The sequence below is a fragment of the Sander vitreus genome, chromosome 14 (assembly GCF_031162955.1).
Source record: "Sander vitreus isolate 19-12246 chromosome 14, sanVit1, whole genome shotgun sequence".
NCBI classification, from domain to species: Eukaryota; Metazoa; Chordata; class Actinopteri; order Perciformes; family Percidae; genus Sander; species Sander vitreus.
Window position 1 is genome coordinate 23825518 of NC_135868.1, and position 24406 is coordinate 23849923.

General features: G+C 42.9%; 1 protein-coding gene across 1 annotated transcript; it reads right to left on the bottom strand.

The window, feature by feature from the left end:
- cpsf1 (cleavage and polyadenylation specific factor 1) lies at positions 1–24096 on the bottom strand. Its single transcript, XM_078267406.1, has 38 exons — positions 23925–24096; positions 22974–23139; positions 22847–22874; positions 22617–22750; positions 22442–22522; positions 21576–21727; positions 21010–21156; positions 19800–19939; positions 19491–19601; positions 19250–19343; positions 19081–19168; positions 18589–18738; positions 18323–18374; positions 18089–18162; positions 17903–17977; positions 17709–17789; positions 17293–17388; positions 16725–16901; positions 15466–15607; positions 15103–15281; positions 13071–13210; positions 12810–12984; positions 12108–12314; positions 11895–11984; positions 11663–11809; positions 11255–11407; positions 10824–10940; positions 10440–10530; positions 10221–10305; positions 7355–7496; positions 4912–5064; positions 3420–3596; positions 2756–2822; positions 2610–2657; positions 2361–2516; positions 2029–2158; positions 313–451; positions 1–228 (listed from the first exon to the last, which is right to left on the bottom strand). The coding sequence occupies exons 2-38, from the start codon at positions 23115–23117 to the stop codon at positions 181–183; spliced, it is 4410 nt and encodes a 1469-aa protein (XP_078123532.1). The 5' UTR covers positions 23118–23139; positions 23925–24096; the 3' UTR covers positions 1–180.
- Between the last annotated feature and the right edge of the window lie 310 nt (positions 24097–24406).

Genomic DNA, 24406 nt, shown 5'->3' on the forward strand with positions numbered 1-24406 from the left:
TTACTTTTACAGATTTTTTTATTTTATTTTTTTTAATACAAAATATCCTAAGAAAACATGTCTGCCCTCTTTTTTTTTCTCTCATCTAACAAGTAAGAAAAACAAATCCGGTTTGCACAAAGATGGCCATAACAAAACATCCTCTCCATTCAGTATAAAACAGCGTTGGGAATGTGGCTCTCAGAAATGAGCTGTTACTCTGTCGATCTCCAGGAGGTCATCCAGGATCTGGGGATGAAGTGAGAGGGGAAGTTAGAATTAAGACAGCTGACCTCAGTGCATCCTCTCTTCTGTGTGAGTACTATGTCTTACTATGTCTTGAGTGGTACCAATCTTCTTGGCCAGCTCACTGCGCTCCATTGTACTGAGGTACAAGTACTTGTTGAGGAGTTCTCCATCCAGGATGTTACGCACCGCGTTCTGCAGGCTTCTTCTCTCGGTGTGCAGCATTCTGGACGCAAGACACAAAAGGGTCAGTCGAGAAGAAATATGATCCCGTCCTCAGATCCTTTGAGCTAGGGGTGCACGATACTGAAAAAATGTGATAGTGCGATATTGATTTTGATTTTTTTTAAACATATGTAAAATTACCAAAGTTATGGGAAAAGGCATCAAAATAGATATATAACAAATAAAACAAGTTTTCTTACAACACAAGGTTTATTTCAACTGTCATATTGGACTGGTCCAACATGCGTCTACAGAACAGGACATGTTGTACTGGTTGGACAGTATAAAATAAAAGAGCATGTCTATAGAAGGGGACATGTACTGGTTGTATATACACTACAGTATAAAAAAAACAATACAATGCACATCTGTTGGCTTAAAGCCAAAGTATTTCCACGCTACGGAGGAGGAGGCATTACCCTACAGTCACATTAGCTACAGGCTACCATTCATTTTCAATGGGAGTGGCCAGAGCCATAGAGCTTATAAATATATAATGTCTTTCTCATCACTCTGGGAGGGGCCGTTTGGCCACGAGCGACTGCCAATCAGAGTGAAGGCAGCGTGACGTAGGTCAGAGGCTCGAGCGAGTCGAAGAAAATAATTCAAGATGGCGGAAAACGCTTCAGGACATCGTATTTCTGTATATATCTGATATGTTTGGCATTTCAGCTCATATATTGTGCTACTTTTATCGAGAAATAAATACTTTTAAATCCAAAAACAGCGTTCTTGTGACTTAACGATACCTCTGAAGTAACTTTTAAGACGTGGTTTATGGTCGCGCCGGAGAATTTCTGTTTACTGTTGCCAAGCAACCAGGGGTAGGCTAGGAGCGCCCACGAGCGAGTGCGCGTCGCTCTCTTTTGTAGCTAATGTGACTGTAGCTTCCTTTTGGCCTCTAAAGTTTCCTTTCAATCTCTGTTATTTCGTCGTCTCCCAGAGCGACACTCATTTTCTTACTTTTGTCTTCTTTTTGCTCCACTCTTCGCTCTCTCTTTAGCTCCTTTCTTTTCTTTCGCTTCGTTTTATGGTTCTGCGGCGGCTCCACGCAGCTGATGTTTATACGTGCTGTGGTGTGTGCGTCGAGCCAGCGTGTGTGTGTGTGTGTGTGTGGTAGAGCGAGGAAGAAAGAGTGACGGCGATTTTCTTCAGAGTGAGTAGCGACTCTAGAGTCACAGTGAGAGAAACAAAGTGTCTCCTCTGTTCTTTCTGACCACGGTGGGAAATCTGGAGCAGGAAAAGTTAACCCTCTCCTTGATTTCATGTTGTTTATGGAGAAGGAGAACCAGGAAATGAATTTGGGGGGGGAATACAACGCTACCAAGTGATGTGGGAACCGCAGCTCCGCCACCTTGGACTGAATGTAACACAACGTTCTATTGAGTTTCGCCTCTTGTTGCTTCTCTACTCTTTGGGTACATGTCGGGCGGGATGCAACGCAAACAAAATATCGCGTCATTATCGCGAGACTTTCGGTACAATATCGCGATAACGATCCTGAGTCGATATATCGTGCACCCCTACTTTGAGCAGTGACTTCTAGTACGGGACGAGTACTGGAGGGCAGATGCAAACCTGAAGGCCTTTGGGTTTAGACCGGCGTGATGAGGCAGCATGCTGTTGAGAGCGTTTTGCAACATCAGTAGACGGCGATAGGTCTTCTCCTGCATGGGGAGGAGCAAGCCAACTCCTCCGTCCAGGGTGGCTGGGGGAACAGATGGGGGGAAAAAGAAAAAAAAAAAAAGAAGAAGAAGATTTAGTCCAAATGTAGTCTTGCCTTGCCAGACCTATCTCCGCAGCCCTGCAGAGTAAGGTCTGGCTACACCACACATACATTCTAGGATGTGTGGTGTCAGCGCCTTAAGAATCACTCGGTTCTACTAGAGCTGGTAGCTATGGCCACTTACCGAACCAGGTGATGTGCTTGTTGTCCCAGGTCAGAGCCTTCTTGCTGCCGGCGTCCAGCGCTCCTCTGCACGGCATCCGCCAGAACGTGTTTATGTTCGCGCCGGCGTTGAAGTCCGCTCGCCGCAGCAGCCGCATTCCTCCAAAGCTCTCTTTAGCTGCAACCCCAGACCACGCGTTACATGACCGGATGTGAACGAATACTGACGTGTGTTACATTTTGCATACGTTGTTCCAACAATATGACATACCTTCAGGTAAATACATATATACATAGAGGTTCTTGTCTCGATCTGACACTAAAGGGGGAATAAAATAAAAAATGTAAAAGGTTAATGAGAACAGGACAGTTATTTTGCTAATTTAATTTGCATCCAAAGGGCATTGAAAACATTACCCAATAATCCGAGCTGGTTGTTATCCACCATGAAGTCGATGCTGTAAACCTCCAGGGGCTTTGCATCCTGTTGCCAAAACAAGAAGAAAACAGTTACACCCCAACGAAGACGGCTACACTCGAATTCTCTCCAGCTGCCAGAGCTGCTCTCTTCAAGATGTACTCCACCGAAGACAGATCACCACAGGAGACACACGCCATCAATACTCACTTGTACCTCCTAATCAATAAACACGCCACTGTGTGCACTGCAGCCCACTGCACATTGTTAGTCTTCCTGACCGATGGGGCCAAAACATCTGGATCGCCCCCTGGTGGCTGGCTGCAGTATAGCTCATATATCCCACCCCCTCCATGTTAGCGGATAGGACGTGGACCAGAATAAAAAAAAAATCTAAGCACACCTCAGGTAAATTTTTCCCCAAAGATGGTTTCTGTCATTTCAGGGAGTGCTAATCACGCTGATGTTTGTTCAAGGGTTAATGTTTCTGATAACTTAGTTTTTTACTTGTTTGAGGCTATAAAAACTGGGTGCATGACTGACAGCTGTTATAATATTGTTTTGAACTGTTGAACTTGACTGATAATTGTACTGACGATTAAGGTTAAACAGTTACATCGTTAACCTCCCTGACAAAACCTCAATCAGACTGACTGGACTCACCCTGCTGACCAGAGACAGCGTCTTGCTCTCCTCCTGGTAGCGCAGCAGCGAGATGCTCTTCATCAGATCGGCAGCCAGGATGAAGTTCTTGATGCTGAACATCTGGTGGATGTAGAGCTGGGTGTCGATGAAGGCCATGCCCGTCAGGTCGTTGTCCTTCAGGACCCACAGGAAGATCTGCAGCAACACGGAGGAACTTACGCAACCTTCATTTCTTTTGCATATCAACATGTGATATCATGTTAGTTTGTCATTAGTGTTTGGTCAAACATCTGCATAAGATTCCTTATGTAGAGCAGGGCAGAATTTCCAGAATGTTTAAAGTGCTCATATTACGCTCATTTTCAGGTTCATAAATTGTATTTAGAGGTTATATCAGAATAGGTTTACATGGTTTAATAAAAAAAACAAAAAAAAACACCATATTTTTGTTGTACTGCACATTGCTGCAGCTCCTCTTTTCACCCTGTGTGTTGAGCTCTCTGTTTTAGCTACAGAGTGAGACATCTCACTTCTGTTCCATCTTTGTTGGGAGTCGCACATGCGCAGTAGCTAAGTAAGGACTACTAGCCAGTCAGAAGCAGAGTATGAGGGCGTGCCCTGACAGTAGCTAGGTAAGGACTACTAGCCAGTCAGAAGCAGAGTATGAGGGCGTGCCCTGACAGTAGCTAGGTAAGGACTACTAGCCAGTCAGAAGCAGAGTATGAGGGCGTGCCCTGACAGTAGCTAGGTAAGGACTACTAGCCAGTCAGAAGCAGAGTATGAGGGCGTGTCATGCTAGCGAGCATTATAACATGTGTTACAAAGTGACCACGTTTGTCTCTGAAGTAAAGGCTGGACTACAATAGAGCTGTTTGGAGCAGTTAGTGAACAGTGTTTTCTGTTGGAGATGGTGAGTCCCTTTGGGGGGGACTTCAGGCTTTTTCACTTTGTAAACCTATAACGTGCACAAAAAAGATATAGAACACAATAAAGGAAAGAAGCCAAAAAGCATAATATTTAGCACTTTAAGCTATAAGCTCAAATTCAGTTCTTTAGGGATGTTCCGATTGAATTGTGAAGTAACACAACGGAGCCGATATAAAATCGGGGATGGGCAGTCACCGTGATCACCTTACTCCGATAACGATGACATGAGAAAATTCTACACCACTCTCAGTAGAAGTTGATTTTATATGTGAGTTTTACAAAAATGCTAGCAGTACTAAGTTAAATGTATTGAGCTGAAGACAACTTTTTTTAGTTACTTTGTTTACTTAGTTATTTTTGTAAACAATAAAAAAACAGCGTGTAGCTCTATTATTTATGCAAATACAAGTATCGGATCGGGACTCGGTATAGGCAGATATTCAATATTTTAAAAATCAGATCGGGGGCCAAAGAAGCTGATGAGCACACCCCTACAGTTCTAGCATCATTCAGTCTTTGCCGTATTTTTCCAATCCCAGCTTATGTGAATTGCCAGGGTTGTGATGCGACAGCGTGCTTGTACCTTCTGTCCGATGGCCGTCACCAGGTAACCATGGCAGTGGCACAGAGCCGTCACCGGCCCCTTCTGTTCCTTCTCGTACAACACTTTGAACTTGTTCTTGGTGAGGGGCTGGCCTGGCTCCGGCACCACTTCGATCACATCCAGGATCACAATCTGAACAAAAGGAATCAAACCACAAGCGGTGAGCAGATGTTTTCACAGCTTGTTTTTGTCATTGTGCGGTGTGAGAGAGGCCTTTTCTCGTACAAACGAGACAACACACACAACACCTAGTCTGGTGGCATGGCTGTAAAATGAATCAAAGTTTGATCGCGATTTAAATTTCGGCTAACGCTCACAAAAAAACAACGTAACTGAGAAAAACGACAGTTTTGCACATTCGATTTTGCAAGTAAACTCTTATTTTGTCTTGTGTACTAAAGGGGAATTAAAAAAAGTTTAAAAGGGAAGTAGTATTATGGGAAGTTCCACAGTGCAAGGTGTTTTCACTGTTTTACACTGAGTAACCGTGTGAAATATAGTGAGCAAAATCATTTCGATTGTGATTTTTTTTCCATAAGCGACCAGCCCTATTTGTTGGTATTAAAGGCTGATAAAGGATTTTTAAGGCCGATATCGATACAAATATTTGGTGATTTAAAAATCCGATATTCCGATGTATCGGCCGATATATATATTAAATAAAATATCCAGAAACGCGAAACAAAACATAAACAGATTTCCCCAACATTGGTTATTTGTAAGTCCTCACTAAAATAATATGATAATGCAGTTTACAAATAACCTTGTTTGTTTTATTGTCAGAACAGAGGAACATCAAAATATATTAAAGTTCTGATAAATAAGATGTATAAAAATACAAACTTACAGGCATGAAAACGGGTCAGGGGTGAAAAAGGTGAGAAGGATATTACCCCTCTAGGGGGGGTCCGGGGGAGCATTTAAAAGAACATTTGAAATATTCCATATTTTAAAGCATCAATCTGATGCATCTTTTTGCCAACCAACAGTGTAATATTTCAATATGCACTCATTCAAGTTAATTTGACTGGCAAGACAGTTAAAGTCCTTCTGACATTACACAATAATAAAACTAAAAACTTTTGGATACATTTTTACTTCTTCCAACCATATGTTAAATAAAGAGTCAATGTGGATTTACATATTGCAATAATATCATAATCCTACAATGAATCATTGTGAAAACTAAACTTTACTACTTTGGCCAGGTCATCATCAAAAAAGCGAATTAGTACATTCATGATTTTGTCCATGTTGATATTAGCTGCTTTATTTACATTTATTAAAAAACGTCGCATTGTTTATCTTTTCATATATCTAGACGTCTAAACTCTGGGACGTAAATACCTGCCGTGCTGACTCCAAACAGACATCTTTGTCAGGCAGTTTGGGCTTCAGATAGCTTTTAGACAGTGGCCATGGTTAATGACAAATCGTGTTCCGCTATGAACGTGCACACTCGTATTGTTTGTATCACGGTCGGTCAGTGAAGGCGCAGTCGCAACGGTAGCCGTCGTTGCCGGTAACGTACTCGTATTACAGAGCGCACGGACCGAAGCTTTGTGACTAGCAAGCACTGTCTTACCGCTGCTGCCGTACAGCGTCTTCCTTGAACATGCGCTGCAGAAGCACCCGGCTCCCTCAGTTTGAGGCACCAAGTGCTAAACGGCTTCCCGTCTCCACCCTTTTCCTCTTGTCCTCTATTCATGCCCAGCGCCATTTGTTTGAACTACTTTCTCAACTAAAGCTGCCTGTATCTACATGCTCCAAGTTTGATAAACTTTGCCTCCATTTTTTTTTTTAACCGCGTTACCACGGAGGCCACACCGGCACCGCGCTCTCACATTTCGGCAAAGACCCGCCCTACTTTGCATCTGATTGGCTAGAACTCGTTTCGTTGGTAGGTGGAAGTTCGATGATTGGTTAAATCCAGCGCATCAAAACAAATCCCATGTGGACTTTTTAATTTATTTATTTTTTCTAAAATTGTCATATGCCTGAAATCGGCGAGTACTTAACCCCCCCTTAAACATTTTCTCATAGAATCTACATGATTCACGTAGGTCACCTATTTTGGTTTCAAAACGGCGAATTTCGCCGAAAGGTGAGTGATTTTCATGTCTGTAATCTTAAGATATGAAACTTAAAGCGTTAAACACGGGTGTTGCCAACAGGGACATTGTAGAGCGCCCTCTGGTGGACAAACTATGCAACGCCAACACTCAAAAACGGACGAAACACCCTTCAACCATGTTATATTTTATTTTTTAAATATTCATTTATCGGCCATTATAAATGCCTATACCGATAGTTTGGAAAATGCCTAATATCGGCCAATAATTTTGATCCGATATTTATATATATATATTTATTATTATAATAAATACTCTAGGTGGTATTGTTGTGTGCTGCTGCTGCTTACCCGGCCCCTGCAGGTGACCTCCTCCCCCTGCATCAGGCAGGTCCCTGCCGCCACGTAGCCCTTCAGCCCGGACACCGTCTCCTGACTCCGCAGTGACACCGTCTTCATACAGGTCACATGTTCCCACTCGTCCAGGTCAAACCTTATGGAGACACAGAGTGGAGTCAGACTCTGCTGTTCCTGTCTGATAATAGGGATTATAGTATCATATCATTGCTACAAATATGACAATCTGCTCCCGTGAGACTGTTTCGACGCCCCTTTATCTTCTGTTCCATTGCCCGTTTTCTTTCTTACTGTAGCTCCCAGTTGCCATTGCTGCCTATATAAAATACAAGAAAAGAAAGGTCCTGGTCCTGCTCGGTTCAAATAGGCTACCACACGTCATATGGCCTGACACCACCACATACATCGCAGGTGTCAGATTAAAAAGACAACCTTTCCCATGGCTTTACGAGGCAGGCGATGGCTATGAGCAATGTTTTTTTTTTTTATTTTAAAGGTAAATCAATCTGCCCTCCACTGTCTCAAATCACAGGGTAGCGCTGCTTCACATTGTTCTTTATAAATTAGAAAAGAATAATAATAAAAAAAAAAAAAAAAACACTACTTAGGGACCTGCCCATGGGGATATTAATCTTCTTTAACACCACCCACCCACACACACACACACACACGCCAGAGAGGCCTGACAGCACAATGGCAGGAGCTTGCATCTGATCTTGACTCTGACAACTCTTCTGGATGCCAGTTGCCATTTTGGCAGATCTTTGAGCCAACTAGCCAGGGAACAGGCAAACTTTGGGCAGTGCGCTTCTCTAACCTCTGGGCTACCGACAGACTAAGTTGCCTACCGATTACTCCTACCAGCCCACCCTTATACAGTACAGCAGGCTAAAATCGGCCCGGTGGCATTATTATCTAGCTTACTGTGTGTTGTTGCAGCAGCTCGATGTTTCTATGATGAAGAGCTCTGATGCCAACTTCTCAGTATAATGACGCAGGTTACAAAAGGTATTAGCAGTATTTGCATTATTTACAAACAATCCCTAAACCTGCTGATTTATACTTTGTTGGTCTGGAATCTGATGATTTGAAACACACCTGTTCACACAACTATGTAATATAACATATTTTACTGATATAACATAGACTAAGTAGTTTGTTAGTTAGGGGTCGATGCTTGTCAGACTGCTGTAGAGGATAGTCTGGGTGGCTAATCACAATTGAAGAGGGGATTTTAAACGGTTCAACAACCAGAGAAAATAAAGTAGCGGTAAAGAAGAATTTCTCTTCTTTGCAAAATACATCTTGCCTTCATCAGACGAGTGACACTGAAGAGGAGCAGGAAATGTGTGTGGAGACAAATGGAGGAGCTGTGCTTGATTCAAAGCGTGGACGTCACATTGGCAGCTACATGTACTGCGCGAGACTTGAGAGCCAACAGGATGCTCCAGTTAGCAAAGCAGGGAACGCAAATAACACTCGAGAGAGAACCTTCCACTGCCACAATCATCTGAATCTGTTGTTTCATGCTGATCATAGGAAATGTAAAAATGTTTTTAATCTTCACATGGATCCAGACAGTGACACACAACCATGAGCTACATGTTGTTTTTCTTTGTTTTCTAGATCAGTGTGTTCAGGGAGGCAGCAAAGATGTTATTAAGCAGTGTTTTGATTTCAATTAATTAATAATTTGAAAGGGTAGGATGGAGACCGGTTTGTTAGACTGAGTATGTTTCCGACTCTGGTTCATGATGTTTTTGGTGGCACTGTCATGCATGTATTCTCGCTTTGCCAGACCTTCCTTCACAGCGCTGCGGAGGAGGGTCTGGCTAGTCCACACCGCATTCCGGGATGGGAGAAAAACGTGCTCTGGTTTATTGGCATTTCTTTAAACCAATCACAATCGTCTTGGGCGGCGGTAAGCTCAGCTGCAAAACATCCTCTGGAAGGAACTTGTTTTGGTGGAACATGTGTACGTTCAAAAGTTGTTTTAGTCTTGCAACAGAAAACTCAGACTGGACAGATAGTCTAGCTAGCTGTCTGGATTTACCCTGCAGAGATCTGAGGAGCAGTTAACCATAGTCCTCAGAAATCCACCGGAGTTAAGAACACAAAGAAAGGTAACAGACATCCGGCTGAAAAGAGGGACATACGGAATTACCGGCGGCACTGGAGCAATCCCGGCAGTGGAAGGTCGTGGATTTAGACTATCACGCATGGGACTGTCTATGATGGGCTGTCACATTTAAACACTTCATTCTGGCATTAAGCTACAGTTGTCCCCGTGTAAGATTACATTTTAGTAAAAAGCGAGGCTAAGTCAGCATAGCACTGAACTGAGCATGTCTCCACATTATAATAACAAATCCAAGTGTGCTTTGACAGAAAAGACTGGGAATCATATTCTCACACAATCAGCGCCCCAACATATAATGCCGAAACACTACAAGCCAGTTACATACTTATGTCCTTCAGCTCTTCACAGTGGTAGGTAATAATAATAACGCAGAGCAACTAAATGACTAGGGACTTGGACAAATGACCCGACATTTCCAACTGACCCTCGCTGAAACGATGGAAAGCAGCAATGTGGGACCAAATTAATGATATACAGCTTTGGTAAGTGACCCAAGATTTTCAATTAAACTCCATAATTCTCTAAAAGCAGCACAAAGCCTCCAGTAGGACGACCCAGTGCAGAGAAAGAGAGAAAAGAAAGCTACCACAAACTTGTGTGGACCTCTTGATTCATAGTTGCCTGAGGCCTATTAAAACAAGGCGTTCTTATTGATTTTGCAAACGGCACTCTTGCTTTTCAAAGGGGTGTGATACAGTATATACAGAGAACAGCTTTTACCTCGTGTTGGGAATGGCCTCCCAGCTGACTGGAGAGATGAGCTGGATGGAGAACTTCTCCTGCTGAGGATTAATGTAACGTTCGTCTGCAGGGGGACACGCAACAAACAACAGTAATGGATACACATATTAGTGTTAAGGAGGAAAATAATATGAATAAATAAAATAAATAGTTTTTTGTGTGTGTGTGTGTGTGTGTGTGTGTGTGTCCATGTCTGACCTCGATCTATGGTTTCGTACTCCTTCTCCTCTCCAGTCATCCTGGGGATGCGTGTGCAGGGCTCTTTCACACTGGTGCACACAGCATACACCTGAGGGGGGAGGGTGGGGGGGGCAAAACCACACAGAAAAAGTTCACATCAAAGACTAATCCCTCATTGATTTATTTTTTTTTTTTTCTTCTCTCGCTGTAAGAAAACTTTAAGGCCAGAGGGCTTTCGTCTCAAACTTTTCAAAGCGGCCCGATCGATACGCTTTTTATTTTTGCATGGCGTGTACGCAAGCGGAGGTGTCTGGGGGAATGTGTTTTTCGGCTCGAATTTGTGTCACGTTGCCGCTCTGGTGCCTTTTGGTGCTGGGGGGGCTGAGTTAAAGGGAGCCTTGCCTTGGATTCGACATGGTAGGAGACGTAGTGGATGGTGCACCGCAGCGGGATTTTTCTGACAGGCCAAGGGGCATCGTAGGACAGATAGGTGGGCAGGACACTGATCCGCAGCTCGCCCTGCGGGAAAACACACACACACAGAGAACTGTTGAAGGAACTAGAAACCAGATACGAGAAAAAGTGAAAAAAAAAGCAGAGAGTTCCGTATCTGAGGAGCACACACAAAAATCTCACCAGTTGGACTTATAGAATGAATAATAATACTTAAAAAACAATAATTATTATCATTCATACTCTCATCCAAATTCTAATCATTTAATAGCAAGTCTAAGTTGCGTTTGTGTTTCCCTCCAGAGTGGAGTTGACAGGGAAACGATCGACACAAACACGTACACTAGCACTACCAAGGTGGGAGTGGGCCCTCTGTGTACCTGTTTGTTGAAGTAGAGGAAACCTTTGGGGCAGTTGATGTTATGGAAGGGGGAGAAAGACTCAATGGGGCCATCAATGGTCATGGGGTGAAGCCTCATGGCTCCACGAGAGGTGACCAGCATCCAGTGAGGGGACGGACCGCAGATAAACACCTGGGACAACAAGGACAACGCGGAGAGTTATTTGGCTAATCAGAGGAGTGTGTGACAGGATGTCCAATTTTGTTTGTTTTTTACATACCTGCAAACTCAGGAGGGCTGAAAAAGGTGACACAATTTCATACAGGCCCCCCCCCCCCTTACGTTAGCTGGCAAGCCGACTAGCCGACAAGCTTGCCTTCCATTATAACATGGTAACAACAACGTTAGAGTTTAGTTTTCAGGTATGTTTTTAAATGTCTTCCTTACCCCTGCGTATCCAGAGATGTCCTCGAAGTATCTGAATCTGGCAATCCGACTTTTCACAGCTGAACTCTCCTCGGCGGCGCCACTCTCTGCCTTCTTATCTTTCTTCACCTTTGACTTCTTTTCTCTGAAGTTGATGTTGTGGGGCACCTGTGCAGAGTGAAGTAGCACAGTAAAGCTCCCCCTCATTCAAATTTGACTCGATTTGGCCCAGCGTTGTCACCTCAGCTCTTACCTTTTTGAAGCGCACTTTCAGGTTGTTCTGTGGCTGCTGTTGATCATACGGGAACGCTTCGTAGATCAGAAGCTCCTGTTCCACATGGACCTGGAAAACAAGGACACTTTTTCTTATACCCTGCTTTCACTGAATTGATTTTTTTTTTTTTTTTTTTATTATTTTATTTTCACGAAAGCACTTTATTCAAGCGAAACACAAACCAACACTCACCAGTAAGTATGGTCTGCTGTGATTGTAGCCGAGTGACACCAAAGCCACCTCTTTGACTAGTGGGATCTCTCCCTGACGCGTGACTTCTTCTTTTTTACCCTCCCCCTGTGCTGCCGATTGGCCAGACGAACTGTCCACCAGCACTCTCTGACCCACTGGGAAGTTCTTCACCAGGAACACCAATCGCCAGTCTGGGAGCTGGTAAATCTGTTAAAATAAAAGCAAAGAGCGTGACAAAAAGAAAGTATAGAAAATAATCAGCATTAACATACTGATTAGTCTATATCCACGACGTTCCACTTCCGGGATTGCTCCGTTGCCGCCGGATTTCACTCTTTTAGGCCGGATGTCTGTTACCTTTCGCCTTCTTTGTGTTGGCGTTCTAAACTCCGGTAGATTTCTGAGGATTACAGTTAACGGCTCCTCAGATCTCTGCAGGGTAAATCCAGACAGCTAGCTAGACTATCTGTCCAATCTGAGTTTTCTGTTGCACGACTAAAACAACCTTTGAACGTACACACGTTCCACCAAAACAAGTTCCTTCCCTAGATTATGCAGAGGCAGCGCCGCCCATGACGATTGTGACTGGTTTTAAAGAAATGCCAATAAACCAGAGCACGCTGGAGGAAGGTCTGGCAAAGCGAGACTACATGCTGATTAATATAGTGTATATATTCTTATGATGTAACATACACCCCATACCTCCATCACTCCACTCTCTCTGCTGATAATGCACCAGTGGCTGGGTTCTGCTTTGCTCGAGCCTCCGTCAGAAAGCCCCAGTGCCCCGAAGCTGCGGCCCATTTCATCCCTTCCGTGAGCTGCGCTGGCGTTTGAGTCTCCGTACAGCATTTCCTCCTCATCGTCCACTGTGTTACTACACATTTGACATCAATCAATCCAACGCTAAATGGGACACGTGGCGACTGGCTGTGTGTTTCGGTGCGGAGGGGGTGCTCTTACCTGAGGTCATGGATGATGGTCTCTTCTTCCGACTGACTCCTGATGACGGGGTCCTCTCTGACGGAGCAGCTCACTTTGTTTTCTGTGGTGAACATGCCACTTACGTCCCGGTAAGCACACAGTGTGATCACGCGGGATTGCTGTTGAATGAGAGGTGGTTTTAAACAAGTTGATTACTGTTGCGTGAATCTAGTTTCGAATTGAGGGAGTGTAGCGATGCTGTGCATTAGGGCAAGAAGAGATTCAAATACAACAGAATAGACTTTATTGACATTGCACAAGCTTGTGTACAACAAAATGTGCCGTGCCTGAACATTAAAGTACTAAAAGTAATAAATACACACAAAAAAAAAATACTCTAACATTCACAGTCATCCCAATCAATAAATATATAGTATGAATAAGCATTTCTGCACGATATAAAGAAAAATATCCAAACAAAGATTTTTTCTTTAGACTGTAGGATAGGATTTGTAGGCCGGGACGTCTCTACAGCACCACACTACATAATCCAGAATGGTTTGACACTAGGGCTGCAGCTATCGATTATTTTAGTAATGGAGTATTCTACCGATTATTCCATCGATTAATCGGATAAGAAATACTTTTGTTTTATTGAAGAGCAATAATAAACAATAGTTTGGTTTAATTTTCGGAAAAAGAAACATTTTGTTGCCTACATTGTTTACAATATCATCTCTCAAAAAACTAAACATATTAAGTGCATTTAAGTGCCAAATTACATTGTAAAATTTTTAAAGAAAACCTTTTCTGAAATGCAATACCAACCTCAAACTAAGGCATACATTAAACATACATAAACATACATTAAACAGACATAAACATGACCTTAAGTTGTGCAACTTAACTTTCAGAACTACAAGTTTCATCCTGAGACTGATCTGTATATAGGCCTATATGTAAATATTAATTATACTCAATCTATGTTAATTTATATATTTGATTTCAATGCTACACAGCTCTGTTACACTTCTACGCTAGTAGATCGTTGATCAGCTGTTTCTCCGTGAAGAGAGAGAGTGAGAGAGAGTGTTGCGCAACAATCAGCTGTTTCTCCGACGGGACGGTCAACAAGTCGGCTCTTTAGATCAAATTGTGGTCACTGCTGCGTATTTTCTTGTCTTTGATTTTGGTAGTTGTTGTGTTTGGTGTCGTTTCATCGTCCATACGACTCCGTGATTTACTTTTGCCGGGTCCGCTTCGTGGAATGGATGAGAAATGTTTTCTGTTGAGATGCTGAAGCATTGACGTCGTGCTATTATTGTGGTAAGCTAGTTCGGTTTTGCAGTGTACTGACACACTGTACAGAGTTCTCGTTTTAACTACGTTTGAACTGATTCCAAACTTTGGACACTTCCTGTCGTTTACTCCAGCCTGTCTCTTCTCTCAGCCCCGCACTATTTACGCTCTGGCATGTGTCGCCAGCGGACTGAGCAGCGTCTGGTGTGTGACAATAATAATGATCCGTGTGGAAACACCGTCCGTCAGCGATACAACGTTGGTAACATTGATTTAACGAAGCTTTGAGGCAAATCATTTTGCATCGAGGATTTTTTGTAATCAAATTATTCGAGGAATCGTTTCAGCCCTATTTGACACATATTTTGCCTTTAACAAATATAGGCCTAGACACATGTGCGTTTGTTTGTGTGGAAAGCCCGCTTGTATTAAGCAATATGAACAATATGAATTCGGAAATGTCAACAGATGAGCGCATCAGCGCACACGAGGCAACAAGCGCACGTTAACACAGGCGCGCACCTACATAATAAGCTTTTTTTAAATTAAAATGTTCAATGCCTTATCGCGCTGATGTGACCGAGCCCGACCCGAACATCATTTCTAAATATTTGTCCGAACCCGTCAGGCTCAGTTCGGGTATCCATCCTCTAGTGCAGTACCACAGCCTCTAGCCTAAGTGCTTCAGTTTGGCCAGCAGGGGGCGTGATTGTCAAATGAAAAGCCACAAAAAAAAAAAAAAAAAAAGAACTGAGGAGGATGATTTACTCACAGTGGGGATCTGTGGTTTCTGCAGGGCCAGCCGGTGTGTCTTCCCCATGTACGAGTCGGTCTTCAGCGCAAACATGGTGACCACCCCCTCTGCAGTCATGATGACCACGTAAGGGTCCGCCACGGAGCAATGCACTATGGGAGAGCCCAAGTCCACAGGGATGAAGTGGAGCTGTGTCACTGAAAGCAGAATTCAAAAAGAACTTGTCGGTGAAACAGGTTGGCATATTGTTTAATACCTTGAATTTGCTTTAATATTATACAGATATTCTACGTCACTCCTACCGCTGTTTGCTACAACAACAAAAATCTAATTATCACTCATGTTTCACTTTTTTGACCTAACATTTTTATCCTATTTTACCTCCTTCCAGTAGCCGAATACCCATGGGGGAGACTTGGATGATGTACTTGTTGTCACCGATGTTTCCAGCAAACACAGTGGGTCCCTGGGTAGCGAAACCACTGGTGTCCAGCTCCATGATCTCCTGACCTGTCTGAAGGATCTGCACAAAAACAAAGGTTTAGTTTATACAAAAACACAGCCAAGTTACATTACATAACATCCAACTTATATAATAGGTTGAGTTTTTCCCTGGGATTAACAGAGTTCTATTCAAAGCTTTTATTTTTGCATTTGTTCAGATCAAAATCGATGGACATGAGATGTGTATCAATCTCGTTCTGGCGACGATTTAGCCTCTGGAGGAAACCGCCAATAATACTGGGGTTCCTGTGCAGCCAGCGGATATACGAGGCAAGACTTCCTCTTCTGTGCGTCGGTCATTGTTTAACTTCCGAGTCTATACTTTTTGAAAGGTGTTTTGAGGTCCAGAAGACATTTTAGCTCATTTCTATAAAACGGATATCTGCATGTGAATGCAGACAGATTAAAAAAAGCGAATAAAAAGCTAAATTATCACTACACCGCTCCTCCGCTCTCTTCACTGGTTACCAATTGCTGCCTGCATCTGCTTCAAGACACTAGTACTTGCATACAGGGCCACGAACAGATCAGCCCCAGCATACATCCAGGACATGGTCAAACCCTACACCCCAACCCGCCCGCTCCGCTCCGCATCAGCCAACCTGCTTGCTGCCCCCTCACAGCGAGGGAGAACTAATCACTCAACGAAATCCCGACTGTTTGCTGTCCTGGCTCCTAAATGGTGGAATGAGCTCCCCATTGACATCAGGATGGCTAAAAGACTACGCATCTTCCGCAGAAGGCTAAAAACACATCTCTTCCGACTACACCTCGGATAAACATAAACAAAAACAAAAAAATCTTGAACATACACTTTCATATGGCTCTTTGTAGCTTTGCTTATTTAAACTACTTACTTAGCACGTACTACTTGTTCTCTGGAGTTTGAACCTTCAGGGTTGAAAGCACTTAATTATAAGTCGCTTTGGATAAAAGCGTCAGCTAAATGACATGTAATGTAATCGACCAGACGATAGCCAATGGGTTCCGAGATTGCATTTACACATTACATTCCGCCTCCTTCAATCTCCACACGGACTGTTTATGCAGGCAACCTTAACCCGCTCAAATGTGATCGGTACAAACGGCAGTGGTATGCAGATATCCATTTATAGAGATTTGATGTGTGTTTTTACCATGGTTGAATCCTCTCTGCTCAGAATGAGAAAGCCGTGCTTCTTCGTATCATCCTCCAGGGAAGGCTCTGTCTTTTCCTCCTCTTTCTCCTTCTCTTCCTTGTCCTTTTCTCCGTCTTCTCCATCCTCACCGGTCTCTGTCTCTGCCCCGTCCTCTGAATCATCGCTTTTTGCAGCCTAAGAAAGGAGCGAGAACATCTTACTGTAAAAGAAAAAAAGGTTCAAAAGGTGCAACCATAAACCAATCAACAGTCCCTAAAACGTGAAAACGTTAGGCTTTTAAAGTGATATTTTAAATCCAGCTCTGTGTCATGGCAGTGTGGGCAGTGTGTGCTTCCCTCCCTGGCGCCAGTGCGAGGAGCTCCGTGCACTGGCGCCACGGAGGGAAGCCAAACACTGCTCATCTAAACACACCGTCCACACAAAGATGACACAGAGCTGGCTTAAAATCGGCAAAGTATCCCTTTAAGCAGAAATATACAGTACTTGTTTGTCTCCCTTGACTTCACTTAAGACAGAGCTGGTTTAAAATGGGCAAAGTATCCCTTAAAGCAGAAATACACAGTACTTTTTTGTCTTCTTTGACTTCATTTGAGACGACTGTCCACATGTCATGGCAACCTGGCAACTCAAACGTAGTGACTACTTGGGGTCGGATGCTTCTCTGAGAACAGAAAGGAAACAATAACAATCATAATAGGCAAGTTAAAGTCAGAGGTAGTACACTGTACATTTTCAAGGGAATGAATCACAAAAGTATCTAAGAACTGTGAGCATGTGTCTGGGGTGTTTACAGGCTACTCCGTCGATCTCTGAGGCAGCCGTGGTAGACCCAGACTTCACTGTAGCACCATCGCTGGACCTGTGGCAGACGGCCCTCACGACCACAGGTTTTAGGATGGTGCGGTTTCAACATTTGTCATGCAAAAACCTAACCACGTACACATGCATTGAAACAACATACATCGCAGTGGGAGGATTTACCTGAAGTACAGAGAGTGCACCATTCTTGCCGTAGCCAGAGCACACCACGACCTCCAGGTCGGGCTCAGGGTTGCTCTGGAACTGTGGGCGGGATGAACATCCAAGTCAGACACCTCAAAATACAATTGCTGAGAAAGTTATGGGTAACATCTACAGTAACCAATCGAAACTAGAAAATATTTTAATGTGGGTACCTCTTCAGACAAGAAGGCAGGTTCGCCCATGGAGGCATTTGAGCACGGTCCAATGTTGAGTATGCTATCACACACCTGTATGAAAACACAGAAACTCAGTCCCCTTCCACAAAGATCTGCATATACATAAGAAGAAATTAAGCTTTGGGTTTTTTTTGTTTTTTTTTTTTGGGGGGGGGGGTTTACCTCAAAGGAGTAGGTGGCCAGCTGAGTGCCTGACTGGGCCTCACTTCCGTACACTTCTATCTCATCCACCTCATCTGACACAACAAAGACGTTGAGTGAAACACAGATAGGCAGATCACACACGCACGCACGCAGGCGCACACACACACACACACACACACACGCACACACAGGCACACACACGCACACACACTTCTTGCATTTAATGTCAAAAATGAAATTTTAAAAACATACCCGTCCAGTTGGTGGAAGTTTCCATTCGCTTCTTTTTGCTTGGGGGTTCTTCCTGGAATTCATTAGCGATGATTTAGTTCATAGGCTATGTTGAAGACAAGCTGTCAGTGAGTGCCGTACACATTTACTCACCGAAGGTCTAACTATATCTTATCGCAACTAATTGCTGCCACTCCACAAGTAAAAATAAAGACGGCATTTTGATGGTGCTTCACAACAAAAGGCTGTATTAAAATTCACATTTCTTTACACAATCACAAACATACCGGTTTATCTTTATCCTTCTCTTTCTCTGTGTCCTGCTTTTCGTCGCCCTCCTCCGGTGGCGTCTCCTGAAGTTTCTCGGTGTACTTCAGCAGCAGGGAGTTTCCGAGGCGGGAACCCAGGAAAAGGTAGCCAGGCTCCATGGTCACCATCTGGAGGAGGAAAGCCCAGAGTGTGAGGCATCATACTAAATCCTCTAAAGGCTGACAGACTTAGTAGCTTTTCAGTATTTACTTTACATCCTACAAGGTCGGCCAGATATAAGAAACTAGCTGTGGGTTGTTGGTAGAGTCTGAAGAGTTTCATCTCCCCACTTATATACTATATATGTATAAAAAGTGTACGTTTCTATAGCATTCGGCAGCATTCATCTTAAAGTTCTGGTTAGCTTTCGAAGCTAGCCCACAGATACATACAAGAAAGGGTATTTGTTTAAGAGAGAGAATTCAGGTGTCATCAGACCATTGTTGCTCACGGTTACAGGCAGAACTTACGCAGGTTGTCAGGACGCTGGCAGCAGCTTTGTCAAAGTGGAAAGCCCGGACACTTCTCATGCCGTCAGTTATGAGGGTCAACACGTAACTGCAAGACAGTCAGTGAAGAATCATAAACCGTGCCCATTGTTCATTTATGTACATTCTGGTGGTGATTGCAATGACTCACATTTCTCCTCCTTTCAAAGAGATGACCATCTTGTCATAGGCAATAAAGTCAGACTGGGAACAGTCAAGGGAAATCCTCACTTCCTCCTGTACACCTGGGAAACCAAAACGCGTTATCCAGTGATGAGCATTACAAAATACCAAGTGATATGTAAAGTAACGAGGCCAGATATCAAAGATACAAGTATACAGTGTGTGTGTGTGTGTGTGTGTGTGTGTGTGTTTCAGATGATAACGCTTACGCAGAGGGAATGCTGTGGTCCCATTTGTCTGAGAGTTGAGAGAAACTCCATATGGTGGAACACTCTGGTTCAGATACAGCAAGGAGTTCACGGCAAACACCACCACACCACCTACAAAAAGATTTGATGTGTGATCAAAGAAGCTACAACGCCAAGCTCTTTAACAACACAACGCACTTCCCTACATTCTGTAAATTGATATCTAACACTCCCGACAGGAATTATCTTTCTGGTGGACCGGGAACTTAGCGACCACACCTTTCATTAAAAGAAAAGAAAATGACAAAAGGCGGAATTCTCTGAGCTCACCGATTGGCTTGGGAACAGGCATGACTTGCGTACAGTCAAAGGGCAGATTGGTGAGAGACCAGATGACAGGATGAACCTTCTGCATTATGTTGAGGGAGATGGCAACGATGCTACAAGTGTCCTGACGCACAGCCACGCGCCTGGCAGAATGATCAGAGAACAGAAATTAAGCATTCAATCCAAACCGGCCTGCCAAGAAACGAAAAGTAAGAAGGTCACGGCCATTAGGGACGTGCAATAAATCCCAAATTGAATCGCGATTATGATTTTTAATGAACCCAAAAATAGATTAATCGGAAAGGAAATGATTATCTTGCACATTACGTGTTGCAAGTAAACTCTTGCAAATGTATTAAGGGGATTTCACTGTTCAAGGTGTTTTCACTGTCGATTTGTTGAACTGTTTCACTATTTTTTTTTTTTTTTTTTACGTTACAATATTTGCAACATCTTTCCAAAACACAATGTGTAATTAGGGCTGTGTACTGGCAAGAATCTGGCGATACGATACGTATCACGATACATGGGGTCATGATTCAGTATATTGCAATATATTTCGATACTGTGCGTAAGGCGATATATTGGGATTTTTAGAAAAACTAAAATTTAAATAAAAAAAGACATGATGTGCATAGAAGTCAAAGTTTACTTTAGGTTAACAATTCAGTACACAGAAAATCAAACTGCCAGTTTGGGATTGTGGTTCACAGGTTCTTAGTGAGCTAATGTTTATATGCTAAAGTAGGCCAAAGTTTAGCCATAGCTACGCTGTTAGCTTCTAGCAAAAAGTCAGGCACTGTTAGGCGAGGACGCTAGTGGTGCATCTCAGCATAGCCATCTAGCGATAGGGGGTTTAAACACAACATGAACGTGAACCACTGTCTTACATGAATATTTTTGTATCTAAACTAAAAAAAATAAATAAATATCAATATTGCGTTTTTGATAATCGATATAGTATTGCTAAATAAAATATCGCGATACTCAAGTGTATCGATTTTTTTCTCACACCCCTATGAGTAATCGTGTTTAATAAAATTTGGTGACCAAAATAATCGTGATTAAGATTTAGTCCATAATTGAGCAGCCTTAATGGACATATCTATAGCAAACAAGCGGCCCTGCTTGCTTAATTTGAACTTTGATATATCTACTGGTTGAACAATACTACAAAACGTGGTTGTTACAGGTGACGGCGTGGTAGACTGACCCGGGCCATGTCTGGTTGGGCTCAAACAGGATGAGCAACGTGGGCTCGTAGTAGCCATGGAGGAACTTCATGTCGACGATGTTTAGCAGCTTCTCGTCCAGCTCACGGACATCAATGATGTAGCTGGGTAGGAAGCTGGATTTAGGTCTGTCGATGAGATTCAGTGACAAGCTCGCAGTTAGAAAATGACACGTACATGTGTGTAGTAATCATGAAACAATATCTATTCCTATCAGACATGGTTAGATAACTAGCGACGGTCAGTGTAAACTCTAAACAGCAGCAGAATAAAAGTGGACATTTTTAATCAAATGGCAGTTTTCCCATCCTTTTTTTTGTTCATCTAACCACGGATATGCATGCATGGCAACTACAAAATACACTGTTACAATTAGAAAGGGTGGTGGGGGTGTGAAATCCCCACATTCAGTACCAACAAAACCAAGATCAGGTTTTAGATTGGACGTGTAAACACCTATGGTGCTGAGAGGGATTTGGGATACAAATGCCAACAAGACTCTAAAAGGCATTAATGAGCAGAATGTGTAGTGGGACTGCAGGCGTACCCTTCTCCCACTCCACCCTCCTGTTCATCAGTTAGCGTGTCCTTCCTGAATGGCAACACCACGAGCTGGGTGCCATAAACTAGCATTACAGCACAGCGATTCTCGGGATCCACGCGGACAATGGGAATATGTACATTCTGCACAAAACCATCCTGAAAGTATAAAAAGAGTGCATATTAGTTAAAGAAACGCATTCACTTGTGCATGTCAACATTTCCTCTAACTCAGACGGAACATATTTTTTTCACAGGTTTACAGTGTTCTGGGCCCGTATTTGTCAAGCTTCTCAAAAGTGCCATTTTAGTCTTAAGCGCTGAGAATTCATGAAATGTACTCCTACTAGGAAACCTAAAATATAAAAGCAAGTTATCAAATTTTTAGACATAAAACATCATAAAAATCTAGGCTATATATAGGCAGGTCAGTTAACAGCACACTGGTGTAACATTTGTAATTAAGACATGGTGGAAACGTGTTTCTTTCATTTCCAATGTGTATATCCTAATGTATTCTCTTTTTTTTGTCAAATGTGTGTTTAAACTCCTCTTAGGAATGTCACCATTCAATGTGAATTCATCTGAGAATATTCTTATATAAGGACATCTATTCAGTGATTGGTCCGTGCCTATGTCGTCATCCAAAATCCCGTTTGTGGCACAGCAAAGTGTCCTGAATCATCTCTAAGACTGACACTTAAGATATAGTCCTAAACCTTCACTTAAATTACAACTGAGATGCTTGATAACTAACTTTGAGCCAAGATTGTTTTTTTGGGTTTTTTTTTTTTTACTCGAGTCAATTCTTAGCAGTGTTCTCATGAGTAATTCTCAGAGGCTTGATAAATACGGGCCCTGGGTTTTACATACCCTGAGCTCCGGCTCCTCAAAGTAATGGAGGGACAGAGTCTTTAGGTCGTGTGTCCCGGGGTCATACTCCACTACGGACAACTGGTGAGAGAACAAACACACCCAGAGGTCAGTCAACAACATTTTTAGGCAGTTTAGAAGCTGGTTAGGCAGTGCACAGCTTAGACAATGATACCTTGGCATCTTTGAAACTGAGGAGGAGTGCATCTCTGTTGGCTCCCACAAGCTGCACACTGGCCATGGACATAATATTGCCAAAGAGCGAAAAGGATGCCACCTGCTCCAGTTTTTCCTTACGAGATTTGGAATCTGTACGAGGAGGAAAGAGTGAATTTGGACCACAAATGTTGATAGCATTCATTAATAATAAAATGTGTACTTTAAGAGTATGACATCTAGACGTACCTGAAGACTTGTCAGCCTTTGAGGTACTCTGAAATTATAAGATAAATGTTACACATGTGACAAAAAGCCAATTAATGCATGCATTTTAAAACTTGGCACAATGAAGCAAGTGGAGACTCATAGTTACCTCCACATCATGGATAATCCTGTAGACAAAGAGTTGAGATGTTCCAGCAACAACTAAGTTCTTCTCCTTACTGGATATAAAGTTGCAGTAGACAGAAAACTCCACAGCAGTGGGGGTGTGCGCTTGTCTGTACACAGCATACATCCTGGAAGGTTGCCCTCAGCATCTGACCGGGGAGAACATGCATGTCAGGATGTCTGGCTTTGAGAGCCACTGTCCAATTAAGATACATACAATAAACTAAACATGTATCCTCCCCAAGTCTTCCTCCAAAGTAAAACTGGAGTGGCTAGTGGTAACTGGCTAGCAGTGTGAAACAATGCTGAACTGATATTCAGTGAATAGTGTGAATTACCTACATGCCGAATTAAATATAGCACTCCACACTTCAATGCAGTGCTTTATTTTATAGCCAATGCCAATACATGGATTTGCTTAACGTCTTCATTCCGGTAAACGTCTTAATGTATACTGAAGTACAGATACACATACATTTACTGTTTTTAGCTTTGGCTATTTAATACAGCCAGTTAAAGCACTTCTTTATGAATTCATGCCATTAATGTAAAAATATGCTTCCATTGTAACAAAGCATAATTTACCAAAGGTAGCGCCAAGCTTTGGCAACTAACGTTAGCTAACGTTAGATAATTAGCTTTCCCCCCTGACTGCTAACCTCGATTGAATGGGACATGCAAGCAGCGCTAACGTAATGTTAGCCATTAGGTCCCGTTGTTATGACTTGTGTGCGGCACCGCCGACAGTTAACTTCAGCTAACAAATGTATGGAAAAGCTTAGCTTTTTGCCTTAGCTAACGTTATCTTTTTTTAGCAAGGCGCAAATGTTCCTATTTGTAGCTAGCACATTAGCTAGCATGGCACAGCGCGTGCACCTGACTATAGTTTTTTTGGCATATTTCTGCAAATCGTGAATTAAACTTGTCAACGTACCTATATGAAACACGTTATCAGAGTCTGTAGCTTTATTGTTCCCTCTTCTGTTTACATATAGGGGGTCATAGTTTGTGGATTTACTAACTTAAGCCATAGCCAGGTAAGCTAGCTAGCAGTTAGTGGTCGTTGTGTTGTCCCTGGCGGCCCCAGTCTTCTTCGTCCTTTCATTTCCCGCAGACTAGTCTGCTCTGATGTGTACTGCTGCCCCCCACAGTTACAAAACGTGGTAGAAGCTGAATTGTTACAAGAACCGGAGAAAATATTCAGTTCTTCATTACTTTTTAAAATCAGAAGGATACATAAGGACAGACTCAGGAATACCAGACGGAGAAATTATTGCTACGTTTAGTGTGTCCAGTTTATTCCACTATTCAAAGCAACATTCCCTGGATAAATAATGTTTTAAAGTCTTCATAAATGAGGGTGAAGATCCAGCCACCAGTTTGAGTTCAGGGGTCCCTAACACAATGAGGGGGCCA

Coding starts and splice junctions, on each gene's coding strand:
- cpsf1 (XM_078267406.1), bottom strand. CDS start 23,117: ATGTATGCTGTGTACAGACAAGCGCACACCCCCACTGCTGTGGAGTTT. Junction 11,985..12,107: donor ACAGCAGACCATACTTACTG/GTGAGTGTTGGT, acceptor CTTGTTTTCCAG/GTCCATGTGGAACAGGAGCT. Junction 452..2,028: donor CTAAACCCAAAGGCCTTCAG/GTTTGCATCTGC, acceptor TCTTGCGTCCAG/AATGCTGCACACCGAGAGAA.